The 12,848-nt window shown below is 38.0% G+C and overlaps 2 protein-coding genes across 2 annotated transcripts; one reads left to right on the top strand and one right to left on the bottom strand.

The window, feature by feature from the left end:
• Positions 1–459: 459 nt before the first annotated feature.
• On the bottom strand, positions 460–1,398 carry LOC105930885 (parkin coregulated gene protein homolog). The gene has a single exon (XM_036128152.1). It carries the CDS (start codon positions 1,249–1,251, stop codon positions 577–579), a length of 675 nt encoding a protein of 224 aa, XP_035984045.1. The 5' UTR covers positions 1,252–1,398; the 3' UTR covers positions 460–576.
• A 3,227-nt stretch (positions 1,399–4,625) lies between these two features.
• Positions 4,626–9,979, top strand: LOC105917438 (intermediate filament protein ON3). The gene is made up of 9 exons (XM_021310429.2): positions 4,626–5,022; positions 6,189–6,397; positions 6,850–6,910; positions 7,026–7,121; positions 7,634–7,798; positions 7,882–8,007; positions 8,098–8,318; positions 8,421–8,443; positions 9,378–9,979. The coding sequence occupies exons 1-8, from the start codon at positions 4,912–4,914 to the stop codon at positions 8,434–8,436; spliced, it is 1,005 nt and encodes a 334-aa protein (XP_021166104.2). The 5' UTR covers positions 4,626–4,911; the 3' UTR covers positions 8,437–8,443; positions 9,378–9,979.
• The last annotated feature ends 2,869 nt before the right edge of the window (positions 9,980–12,848 follow it).

Raw genomic sequence — 12,848 nt, 5'->3', positions numbered from 1 at the left:
CCTCTTTTTCAAAGCTGTTATCCAATTAACGACCTTACTGAACGTTTCCACCAATAGGGTGTCGCGCTGCTAAGCTGTGCTTACATGCAGGCTCTAGGCACAAAGCCACATTATCCATCTGAAAAAAAGCCCCCTGCATGACATAATGCAGCTATCTAATTAAAATCCCTCATTGTTGGCTGGAGTCTGGTCACTACTGGTCAGTATGGAGGCTCAGTGGTTATTATTGCTCTCAGGAAGAGCAGGAGAGAGTCTTCTCTGTTTGTACTATATTATCTCTGAGAGGCTACCCCTCAAAGCTGTGTTCAGAAATACCTGAAGCCCAGCTTCAGTGTGTCTTTCTGTGCAAATCCAGCAGACTCGCTGATAGCAACATACCTACAGACAGGGCCCCAAAACTGGCTCTAGTCCAAGAATTTCAGTAAACAAATTAAATAAATGAATAACACATTAAACTGATGTGCTTCTTTCAAATGTTGGTATATTTTTGAGCAACTTTGGAACCAACTTCCTAAGGAACAAAGTAAAAGAAGTAGCCTTGCAGTAATCAGTCCAATAGCTCCATCTGTCAGTTCTTCACGCAGGACTATAGGTGGGTATCATAGATTTGATTTGTTTGAAGGCGTCCGGGCCACCGTAGTGCTCCAGGGTCTGCAGGGTCTCCTCGATCAGATCGCCGATGCTCTCTCTCTGCCGCCGGCTCTCGATGGCATCTCCCAGGTTTCTCTTCTTGTTCTTGAAGAGGTTGAACACGGGCAGGATCCGCTTTAAGTAAGGCACCAGCGCCACACCGACGCCGTCCGCGGACGCCACCAGGTGCTGCACGATCCGCAGGGTGGTGCACATCACCTGGTGGTTTTTGGTGTTCATGGCATTCCGGATGGGGATGATGAGCTTGGGCACGACGGGGAGGATCTTGGGGCCTCCGCGCGTCAGCATGTCGTGGATCCCCTGCCGCGCGAGGAACTCGTAAGGGTATTCGGTCTCGCAGAGGCCGTGGAAGAGCAGCGGCAGGTAGTACTGGTAGTCCAGTTTCTCGATGTCCACCTTCCACGCGATGTTCTTGCCTCTGCTGTTGTAGTCCACGGCGATCGGGAGCTCCCTGCGCTCGTAGTAAGTCCGGAAGGTGGTGGGTTTGGACGACAGTGGGTGAAACACCCCTGTCGACGGAGGACCCTCAACCACGGAGTTCTTCATGAAGGCCTTGACGGTGAAACCGTCCGGTTTTGCCTTGCCTTTGGTTCTTGACATATCACAGCTCCTTTCGCAGCGGAGCCGAAGAAGCCAGATAGATGGGAAAAAAGGCTCCGATAACGATTTAATGCACAACTTCAGAGCTGTTTACTTTCCCACCGTTGCTATGGAGCTGTGGACGCTGAGGAGGAAGGGCATGTGGTTGCCATAGTGACAAGAATGCGCGTCCGTTGAAAGAGCGACGCTAAACTTCCTTCTTGTCACGGTATCACTCCGCCGTGTGCAACATATAGTTCCCACAAAACGCGTCTCACCAGCGATCATTCGGCTTTGTTTCTAGACCACTTTTCACACAGTTCAGCGTGACACAAAACGCTTTACCCTGCATGGGCGATAAATAGAGGGGCACATTTATAAACAGTACAAAAATCGATAAAATAAAATTCAATTAAACAGCAATAAAATAGGCCTACAGGACAAATCGATCAAAAATTATTGTAGAGGCTGAATAACTGTGTGTGTGAAATGTAAACGTTTCATCTCTGAAGCACAGACCATGAAATCAAACATAGAAACAACTGAAACAGTAACATATTTTTATTAAAATTACAAATTACCAAATAATGATATGGTTGCAAAAGCTGTGGTAATGCAAAATGGCAGCAACAAAAGCAGAAATATAATTTCAAACAGTGTAGACGGCAAATGAAGGGTTTTCAGTTTAAGTGGCAAAAGATTTGCATTAGTAGCAGTATTTATGCTTTTAAGATGAACAGATTAACATTCAGATTAATCACTTTAGAGTTAAGTCACCCAGAAAATGTCTTAACTTTGTTTGTCAACTTGAGGCCCTTCCTTTCGCTCTCTGCATTTCTCACCCTTTATAAAACCTTTCTCAAGCCACATTTGCATAATTTGCAGAAACAAATTTCCAACTTACCTTAAAAAAGTTAGAAATCTTCCAAAAGCAAATCATACATATAAGCAAGACATACCAAACATACCACCTTCAATATTTGGAATGAGCTTGATGAGAGGTCAAATTCCATCTCCATCTCAAAAAACAAAAATGCAACTCAGATCAAAGGATTCCTTTCCTGACTATATTGGGAAACTTAATTAGAGATAAGTTGATTGGTACTCCAGTGTTAATTCTATTTCATTGAACTTATTGATTTATTACTAATATTGTTATTTGCCAATGGATCTTGATTGTGGCAACTATTCTAAAACAAAACTAGAATGTCGGAATAGTTTGTTGTCTATTGTGAGTTTGTTTGTACAGCGTTGTATTCAGATGGTGCAGACTTCTACTAAAAACTTTTAATAGCTTCCCACAATGTGTTGAATTTCATGTCTAACGTGTGAATAAACTAAACTATATATAATCTACGTGCATATAAACATAGCAGAGCTGCAAAGCATAGCTGCTTTGAATGAACAGTCAAATGTAGTAAAGTAAAACAGCATTAATACCAAAAGAAATAAGGAAAAATTGCAAAAAAAACATTTGAATATAGTATGACAAAAATGTTTTTACAGGATTCACGGAAAGTTGGGAAGATGAAAAAAAAGAGAGAACATTATTTTGAGTTTTAAGGAGATCTTAGCTTGATTTGTTACATAATGAAGGCAAGGCAAATTTATATAGCACAATTCAGTATAGAGACAATGCAAAGTGCTTTGCATGATTAAAATATAGGAAAATAAAACAGAATAAAAGCAGGGATAGAATGTGGAAACAAAAAAGAAATGAAGGAATGAAAGAACATAACAGGAGTGGCTCATGTTACCCTGAGCTAACTCTGTAATTATGCTGCTATAGGTTTAGGCTACTGGAGGACATCAGGGTCTATTTCTCTCACTCTGCTGAGTTCTCCAACTGTATTGCTTGTTGTCATTTCAGCTTTTAACTTTTTGTTCGCTGTTATTTTTTTCGTCATAGTAGGTACACCTGGTCTGGCGTTCTGTTAGCTGTGACATAATCCAGGGAAGACAGCTCACCCGCTATTACCATCAACAGAACCATGAGCCTGGTTCTGTTGGGGTTTTTTCCTTCCCGTTAAAGGAGTTTTCCATTCCACTGTCGCTTCATGCTTGCTCAGTATGAGGGATTGCTGCAAAGCCATCAACAATGCAGACGATTGTCCACTGTGGCTCTACGCTCCTTCAGGAGGGGTGAATGCTGCTTGGAGAGACTTAGTGCAACCTGCTGGGTTTCCTTATATGGGACATTTTTTGACCAATCTGTATAATCTGATCCAATCTTTATAATCTGATTGAATTTGACTTCGGAAAGCGCCTTGAAATGACATGTTTCATGAATTGCCGCTATATAAATAAAATTGAATTGAAATGAATTGAATTAAACCAGCTGCTGCTATTTAGGAAACACTTTTTACTTGGTAAGGTGGTCAAGTCTCTCAAACATATCCAGCATTTCTCCATTTGTCCCTAAGAATTGTCCAGGTAGGGTCTTCTCTGGTCAACTTTCTCTTTTTGTCTCCTCTCAATGTTCCCACAACGTTCCCTAAGGTCCTCAACAGCACTCTTATCACTCTTTTGCTTCCTTTTCCCTCAAATTCCATAATTTTATTATTTCAACGCAAGTTAAATATATATGTTTAATATATATTTCAAATGCATTGCTTTATGCTTACCTAAAATATGTTTAAATCGTTTACAGCTGTTAACTCACTCATAGCCTTGGTGGAGACAGACTGTGCCCAGCGAACAGATGGTCATTTTCAGCTCTAAATTGGAGAAGGGTTAAGTCATTTCATCCGTCCCAGTAAAATAAAAAAAGTTAAATAGTTATAAGTAAAAATAGCTACCATATTCATTTTAAGAGACGAAAATTGGTGATTAGTTATTTATTTATGGTGGCAGTATGATTTAAAATTTTAAGTATAGTAAAGTATAGCTTTTTTTACATTTAAAACTAAAATGTGTTGTTTTATGACTTTTATAATTGGCATATTTTCCCCTTTTTTGCTCAAAACATCACATGCAGCAAATAATTGTGGCAATGAATTGCGGCAAAGCCCACATCAATGCAGACTTATTTATTGATTTACTATGTATTTTGCTTTTAACAGTATATACAACAAGTGTGGTAATATTAATAATCAATAATCTAGATTCCGATCTTAACATACCAGTGGAGGCTCTCTCTCTCTCTCTCTCTCTCTCTATATATATATATATATATATATATATATATATATATATATATATATATATATATATATATATATATATATATATATATATATATATAAAATATATAAAACACAGATGACAACGCAGACTTCGCCAAAGTGTGAAACTAGAGCCCAAAAGGGGGCGGGGCGAAAGACTGAGCTGGAGAATCTTGAAACTCGCTCACACACTCAGCGGGAACGCGCATTTGAGGGGCACAAGGGTGGAGTTTTGGGACCGAGCCAGCGTGAAGCGGGTTATGGCTGCTCTCTGCGCTCCGGTCCGCCCACATTCAGGACTTTGGCTCTTGAATCCAATCCTCCCTCTTGGACAAGCAGGTTCAGGCCTGAAATTCAAGTATTTCATGTTGACTTCTTAAGAAGTCCCGCACCTGTCCCGCTGTGATTGGACGTCCTCAATTCCTTGGGGAGGCGCGCAGGTCCGTCCACCTTTATAAAGGTGATCTGTGACGGGCTTTGCGCTCACCTGCTCAGCCTGTCTCCAAGCTTCAGCACCATGTCGGCATCAAATGACAACGCCAGCGGAAAGGTGGACTCCACCGGTAAAACCAAGGAGAAGGATGAGATGGTTGGGCTCAATGACAGGTTTATTCAGCGGATTGAAAAGGTCTGTACATTTTTTATAAATGTATACAGTCACGTTCCATAAATTATAGTAGCTTATTTGAAAAGTGAATTATTTAAGCAATTAAATTCACTTATTGAAGCACATGATATAGATTATTTACGCACAGACTGATGTGTTCCAGGTCTTTATTTTTGTTAATTATGAGGATTTACCTCTTAAAATCAGAATACTGCATCAGATAAATAATTAATGAAAGATATTTTTATTACATTTAAAAGCTTAAAACGTACGTATGTGTATGCGTGTGGATAGATAGATAGATAGATAGATAGATAGATAGATAGATAGATAGATAGATAGATAGATAGATAGATAGATAGATAGATAGATAGATAGATAGATAGATAGATAGATAGATAGATAGATAGATAGATAGATAGATAGATAGATAGATAGTGTAAATAGAAACAAATAACATTGGTCTATGATTAAAGTAGCTCACACGCTCAAATCCACTTGTCTTTTGAGTAGGTTTAAAATGGCTAATAAGTCTATAAATTATTTGTCCTATTTTTAGCAACCATCCTGTGGGATTTTAAAAATATTAACGTAAAATATTTTAAAAGAATATTTAATTATGCAACAGAAAGATGATAAACCTAACAATAAACTCTACCATCTATTTGTTGCTCAAACTCAGCCTTTAATCTCAGATGCCTTGAGCCTGATTCAACAGTTCAACCATATTAATATAAAGTAATCTAAAGTAATAATAGCGTCAAACTAGTAGCTGGTTGCCACGGACCGTCACTCGCTCTGCCAGGTTTCATGTGTGGTGGTGTAGAGCGCCATCTAGTGGTTCTAGTGATTCTTCACCCCACAATGCTACCAGGGCACTGCAAGCTTCTCACTACTCCGTAAGGATTGGGTTAAAACCGAGGACAAATTCCGTTGTATTGTTTATTGCAATAGCAAATAAAGATTATGATTATTATTATTATTATTATTATTATTATTATTATTATTATTATTGTTGTTGTTGTTGTTGTTGTTGTTGTTATTATTGTTATTATTATTATTATTATTATTATTATTATTATTATTATTATTATTATTATTATTATTATTATTATTCATGTCACAAACATATTTGAGAGAATCCTTATGGATCCCTACAGAACATCCCGTGTTTGTCTGTATTTTAGGTAAAGAGACTGGAGGAAGAGAAGAAAAAACTAGAAACTAAGCTGAGGATCCTCAAGGGACAGGACGACTACAAGGCGGACATAGATGGAATCGTGAGGCAGGTGGAGAACAACCTGCAGCAGAATATCGACAACCTGAAGCGCGACGCGGAAAAGCTGAAAGATGAGCTTGAAGACATCCAGAAGGAGGTGGACGACACCAAGGACAGGTCAGCAGCTTCAATCTTGTTGTTCTTTGTTTTAAACTCTAGATCATGGGTTCTCAAACCTTTCATGGCCAGGAACCCCTTTGCAGTGGTGAAATTTTCAAATGACCCCTTTAGATCCCTCATGCTGATAGTATTTTTAAACAACCTTTTGTACTGTGAAATGCATTGGGGAAAAAAAATATGTGTATGTGTGTGTGTGTATATGTAATTGCTAATCCTAATTTTAGCTGATTTGGCTTTTCCTTTATCTGAAGAAGTGGATGGACTTAAATATGTGTCCATTGTGTTAATTAGCTCAACCCCGACGCATCCTCAGGCTCCTCAGGCCCGACAACATGTGTTTCATGGACCCCCCAATCTATGGTTCACGGACCACTGGGGGTCCGGGTACCCCAGTTTGACAGCGACTGCTTCAGTTTCTACCTTTACATTTTATTCTCTTTCGGTTGCAGTTATGAGGATGAAATAAAAAAGAGAGTTCAGCTGGAGGAAGAGTTTGCCCGTGCCAAAAAGGTAATATATAGAAAACAATATTTTGCTTTTTGGGGAATATCTTTCAAAATTGCTGAATTGTCCTGCTTTATATTATCTTTTTTCACTCAAATTGTAAAACGTATGTGGACAACAGGAAGGAGATGAATGCAACATGCATTTGGTGAATGATGTTCTGGAGCTGGAGAACCTGACAAAAAAACTGGAGTTCCTCAGGGTTGGCTTTGATGAGGTAATGGAAGCATGGAAAAAAGATCTCTGCAAAAATATTAGTATTTTCAAACTTTATTCTTTATTCCATTGCTGGACTCTCTTCACCTCCCTTCCTTTCTTTCTTGCTTGCTTTTCTTATTCCTTACTTTATTTGCTCCTTGTTTTTTTCCTGTCTTCCTATCTTATTTTTTTCCTTCTGTCTTTCCTTGTGTCTTTTCTTCCTCCCTTCACTCTTTTATTTTTCTTATGTCCTTCCTTCCTTCCTTCCTTACTTCCTTCCTTCCTTACTTCTTTCCCTTTTCCATGTATGTATTCTTCTTCTGTTCATTTGGTTGTTTTTTTTCTTTCTCTTTCTCTCTCCAGGGTTCTATGTGTCATACATTCACATTAAATTTAACAAGGAGCCTAAAGGACAAAGAACTCTTGAAATATTTTCATTATAGATGTTTAGGAACCTTGAACATTAGTCCTTCCAGAGAACAGGTTGAAAACCAAAAATATCGGCCAATCTACTTTTTCAACCCCTTGTAGGAGATCAAAGAGCTGCAGTCGATGATCAAGAGCGAGACGGTGACCCTTTCCAGCTCCAACACGCGGTCCCTGGACATGGATGACTACATCAAGTCCGTCGAGGCTCAGTATGCCGAAATGGCCAATCGCGCCAGGGAAGAAGCGGAGCTATGGAACCAAAGAAAAGTGAGGATACGTTAAAACAGAGCAAGGCTTTTCATTATACTGCAAGAAAATGTTACATTTCCAACACTTTCCCCAACTTGTAGATTGATGCCTTGGTTGAGAATGCAGGACAGAAGGAGCAGGAAGTACGTGATCTACGGAGAGACATCTCTGACATCTTGCGCCAAATCCAGAGACTTAACGGGGACCTGGAAGGTATCAAAAGAAAGGTAGGGGCCACACATTAATCCCACAACATTTCTACATTTGCACACTCTCTGAATATCCAGCTAATGTCCTTTTCTCTGTTTCCCTGTTAGGAAGAGACCTTGAAAACCAACATCGAAAATTCACGAAAAGACGGTGATGACAACATGGAGAAGGCTAGAAAGGACATCAAGGAGCTGGAGGCTTCATTGAAGTCAAACAAGAAGGAGCTGGCCAACCAGATCAAAAAATACCAGGAGCTTTTGAACATCAAACTGGCCCTCGACATCGAGATCACCACCTATCGCAGGCTGCTGGAGGGTGAAGAGCAGAGGTATGTGACGGTGGAGGCTACAGAGTGCAATCATCTCAGCATGGATGAGATTAAAATGTGTAAACACTCTAACATAATTTTCTCTGTCTTATCTCTGTGAAGAATGGAGCTCTTTTAACATTCAGGTGAGACCCATTTTATCACTCATTATTGTAGTAGTAGTAGTAGTAGTAGTAGTAGTAGTAGTAGTAGTAGTAGTAGTAGTAATTCTTTTAAAATTTTCAAATTTGGTCTGTTTGTTAGTCGTCATGTTTTCTCTTCTATTAGGAATCTTGGGACTTAATTTGCAAATCTTTTCTTTTGCTAAAACCAAACCTTTTAACAACCTAATGCAACTTTACTTAAAGGTACATAGCCACGTTTTATGCTTAGAAAAAAGACCTAAAACCGTTTAATCGTGATAAAATAAGGTTATACGCACCAAACGTCCATACTGATATTGCTTTGATAGTCCCTTTGAGCCTAAATTGAACCCCAGCAATGGGCGCAATGAGCAGATATAAACAGATAAGGCGCCATCTACTGGCAGTACCACAGAATCATCAGAAAGCCTGACGGCGGCTACTAAATAAAGCACAACCTCACCCCTCTGCAATGCCTCACGGTAAAGCGGCAGCTCAGCATGATGAAAGACGTTATTAATTAAATGCACTGATCTATAGCAACTTTGAGAGCCTCATATCAGAACATCACGGAGAAAGAAAGCTCCCGTTTATAAATGGAAACAAGGACACAGCATCCCAGCGCTATTCCAGTCTTTTCCCTCTTGGAATCAATTATTTTGAGGTTTTTATATATATATATATATATATATATATATATATATATATATATATATATATATATATATATATATATATATATATATATATATATATATATATATATATAACTTTTGGATAAGGCACAAGCCACAGGTTTTAAAATCCAACATTTATTTCCTCAACAAACATCTATTTAAAAAGTCAAACATTTTTAAGCTTTTCTGTTGTTTTAATGTTTCACTAAAATCAAACCTCTTTTTCGTTCTGATTACTAAATACGAACAACCAATCCAAGACCGCACTTGCACGCTGACATTCACCAGCCAGAGAGGGAACAACAGCAAGAAGAAAAACATCTGCCAGAAAAAAATAAACACCTAGGTGAGAAACACCTGCAGGAGAAACAACACCTGCAGCTGTCCAAACCACCATCGTCCCAATGCCCGGAAAATTCTGGACCCTTTTGGTCACACATGATGTGCTTTCTGGCAGAGTGAGCGTCTGACTGCAGCTTGATGGCAGGTTGAATGTGCTTCCTGAATCTGTGCTTGAATTGGTTTACATCAACCAGTTTTTTGGGAAAGGCTTTTCTTATCTTTGTGGGGATGTGCAATTCCTTTGGTGCTCCAAGTGTTTCCTTTCATATGCTTATTTCCTTTCTGACACTGAGGACCTAAACTCAAAGGTTTTACTTCTGTAACAACAATTTTCATGATGGTAGAAGTCAAGTTAACTGTATCTGTGCATGTGGGAGTGTTTCCGTTTGCCTGATTCCTATCTTACCAGTATGAGTCAGAAAATGCAGATAAAACGATATAGAAAGGTTCTCAGACAGGGTCTTGATAAGTTCAAAAGTAAAGGTTGTTTTTTTTTTTTTGGTTTTTTTTTTTTTTTGGTTTGTGTATGTTTTTTTTTGGGGGGGGGTCTGTTTTTTTTTTTTTTTGTTTTGTTTTTTTTGCTATGAGTTGGGTCCTGTGTGTCTTGCAGCATTGCAACACTGCAAGCTTGAAATCCACTGTTGGCTCCTGTCCTGTCCTCAAATGAGTCTTCATCTTGTTGTGTTACCTCAAATCTTCCAAATTTATTTTGAGTATTCAGATTCCAGGATTATGTGCTAATAAATCAAGCTCCAAGGATGCTGAGACTGTTTTTTTTTTTGTTTTCTGTTACTCACACACAAACACACAGTGCACAGTCATCACTTAAAGCCCCATTGTGTAGGATTTACACACCGCCGCAGTTAGTGGTGCGCTAAATGAATTACAAATAACTAAACATTGTTTGTGTATCAGCGTGTCAGTGTGTATCAGTGTATCAGCGTTCACTGGAAAAGAAAACTTAATAAATTATATTGTATTGTTATATTGTTAAGCTAATTAAAATAAATAAGTCCAGAAAACCCAAACACGATTTGGATTAATAGCTAAATGAGCAAATAGCTACAATCTGAGATCATGATGGGTTTTTTTTTTTTCTTTTAAATTAACAATATGGTAGAATTTACAGACAAGCACCATGGACAGCAACTCCCAGAGGTCATGCCTACAGTAGACAGGAACCATACTAATGGTCACTGCGGCCAATAAATCTCCAGACCTGAGCACACCTTGTCTTTGTCACTGATTAATAAAAACAAAAAATAAAATAAAATAAATAAAATTATCTCTTTTTTTATCATTGAAAACTAACACAGTCTTATTGAACCATTCTTTTTTTTTTTTTTTACTAATATATGTCGGTTTTATTAATTAATATTAAGACCTGAAAGTGTCAGTCACATATTAGCAGGCTAATTAAAATAAATAGATAATTAAATTCAGAAAACCCAAACATGATTTGGATTAATAGCTAATGGAGCAAATAACTATAATCTGAGAATATCATAGTTTTTTTTTTTTCTTTTAAATTAACAAAGTGGTAGAATTTACAGTCCAGCACCATGGACAGCAACACCCAGAGGTCAGGCCAACAGTAGATAGGAACCATCCTAATGGTCACTGCGGCCAATAAATCTCCAGACATTCAGCACACATTGTCTTTGTGACCGATTTAATAAAAATAATAATAATAATTTACTGAATAAATACATTATGAAGGATGGCAGCACATCAAATGGTATTTCTTAGATGCTCTTAAGTCAAGAGTTCTTGTAAACCTTTGAAAACAGCACTTCTTGCTGTGTTCTGACAGGGAGCTGCGAAGATTTGCTTTATCTCTCTCACCATCCTCTTCATTGGGCATTGTGGTCAGATTAGTTTGGGTCCCCGGGCTGTTTTGTCACAGGTGCAGTTGTTTTAAACCTTTTAGCCACTGCTCTGACTGTGGAGGTGTAAATATTGGCAAGTTTAAATGAGTGTTATTGTCCTGGAGCCTTTCTCTGACGTATAAAAACCGACACTCCTCTGCTTTATTTGAATGGGTGTCCTCTTGCTTTATTTTGTTTTGAATGGTAACTAAGAAGAGTGGGCCTTTGTACTCAGGGAAACAGGAAGTCATTGGATACTAATTTAAAGTTTATAGACATTTCAAAACGTAATATATAAGGTTAAAAATAAGCTTTAAGAATGCTGTCAGGTGAACAAATTGATGTGGAAATCATGATTTTAGCAAAAACAATTATGTTTGTGTTTTTTTAGCATTCCCTTGTAATTTTATGTGTTTTAGAAGGTGTGGCCATAATCTGTTAGTTTCTTAGTTTTTTGTGTTCCTTTCTTTGTACGTTTGAATTTAATTTCTCTAAGATACCGTTTATCTTTTCTATGGGATTGATAATTTATTTGTGACCTAACTCTGCTCTATTTGTGTTTAATTAGTCTCCCCCCCCCCCCCCCCCCCCCCTCCCCCCTTGATTGCCGTTTCTCCACCCCTGCCTCTGTGTTTAAGCTCACTGGCTGTGATTGCTCATGGATTCTGCCATTACACCAATAAATGTTCTGGTCGCTGTAAATCTGAGGATATCAATGCATCAGAATATATTGGTGGAAGCTATGAGACCTCATTTTCAGATTTAATCAGATTTAATAACGTTTTATCCCAGTGTGTCGAAACAGGAAAGCCTTAACGTAAATGCACACTTCCTCTTGTGCGTGCTCTTGTTCCTGGGCCTAATCCCCTCTTGTCTTGTAGATTTATTCGTGGCTGCCTTCACATCCATCTTTCCTTTCCAGCCTGCATACCAGAATATAGATAAACACTGCTGATGGAAGTAGGAGTAAACATTGTCAGTGGGGGGGAATGACAGCTGGATAAAATCAATGATTGTTTCAACTGAGATTGTACACACAAATGTTGATATCATGTACATCTTTGAGCTACATTTTAAACACTGAACAACACTGATGCATGAATAATAAGTACGATAATCCTCATTATTATACTTATTAGATAATAATATCTACTGTTTCTATGCTGTATCCATGAAATGTGCCCTTAAAGTTGAAGAGTTTGTTTACAGTACAACAGTATTAAGAACAGATACAGAAGATAGTTTTACTTTTATTTTTTTTATTTTTGGTAAATTAATGTTTCAACAGACAAATTTAAAAAAAGACATTTAGTGAATGTTAATCTGTTTTCAGATCCAAATTTTCAAATTGAAATACGGGTCAAGTTCCTTTTTTGTTTTCAAATATAGATGTATAGAAATTAAAATTCAGTTTGATTGTTTTATTTTTAAAAGTCATTCAAAGGAAAAAATAGTCAGTTTTCATAATCCTTTATCATAACATGTAACTGTAGGAGGCGCTGTTTCTTTTGTATACGCCCG

The sequence above is a fragment of the Fundulus heteroclitus genome, chromosome 24 (assembly GCF_011125445.2).
Source record: "Fundulus heteroclitus isolate FHET01 chromosome 24, MU-UCD_Fhet_4.1, whole genome shotgun sequence".
NCBI classification, from domain to species: Eukaryota; Metazoa; Chordata; class Actinopteri; order Cyprinodontiformes; family Fundulidae; genus Fundulus; species Fundulus heteroclitus.
This window is presented reverse-complemented; position numbering and strand designations above follow the sequence as displayed.

Coding starts and splice junctions, on each gene's coding strand:
- LOC105930885 (XM_036128152.1), bottom strand. CDS start 1,251: ATGTCAAGAACCAAAGGCAAGGCAAAACCGGACGGTTTCACCGTCAAG.
- LOC105917438 (XM_021310429.2), top strand. CDS start 4,912: ATGTCGGCATCAAATGACAACGCCAGCGGAAAGGTGGACTCCACCGGT. Junction 5,023..6,188: donor TTATTCAGCGGATTGAAAAG/GTCTGTACATTT, acceptor TCTGTATTTTAG/GTAAAGAGACTGGAGGAAGA. Junction 6,911..7,025: donor AGTTTGCCCGTGCCAAAAAG/GTAATATATAGA, acceptor TGTGGACAACAG/GAAGGAGATGAATGCAACAT.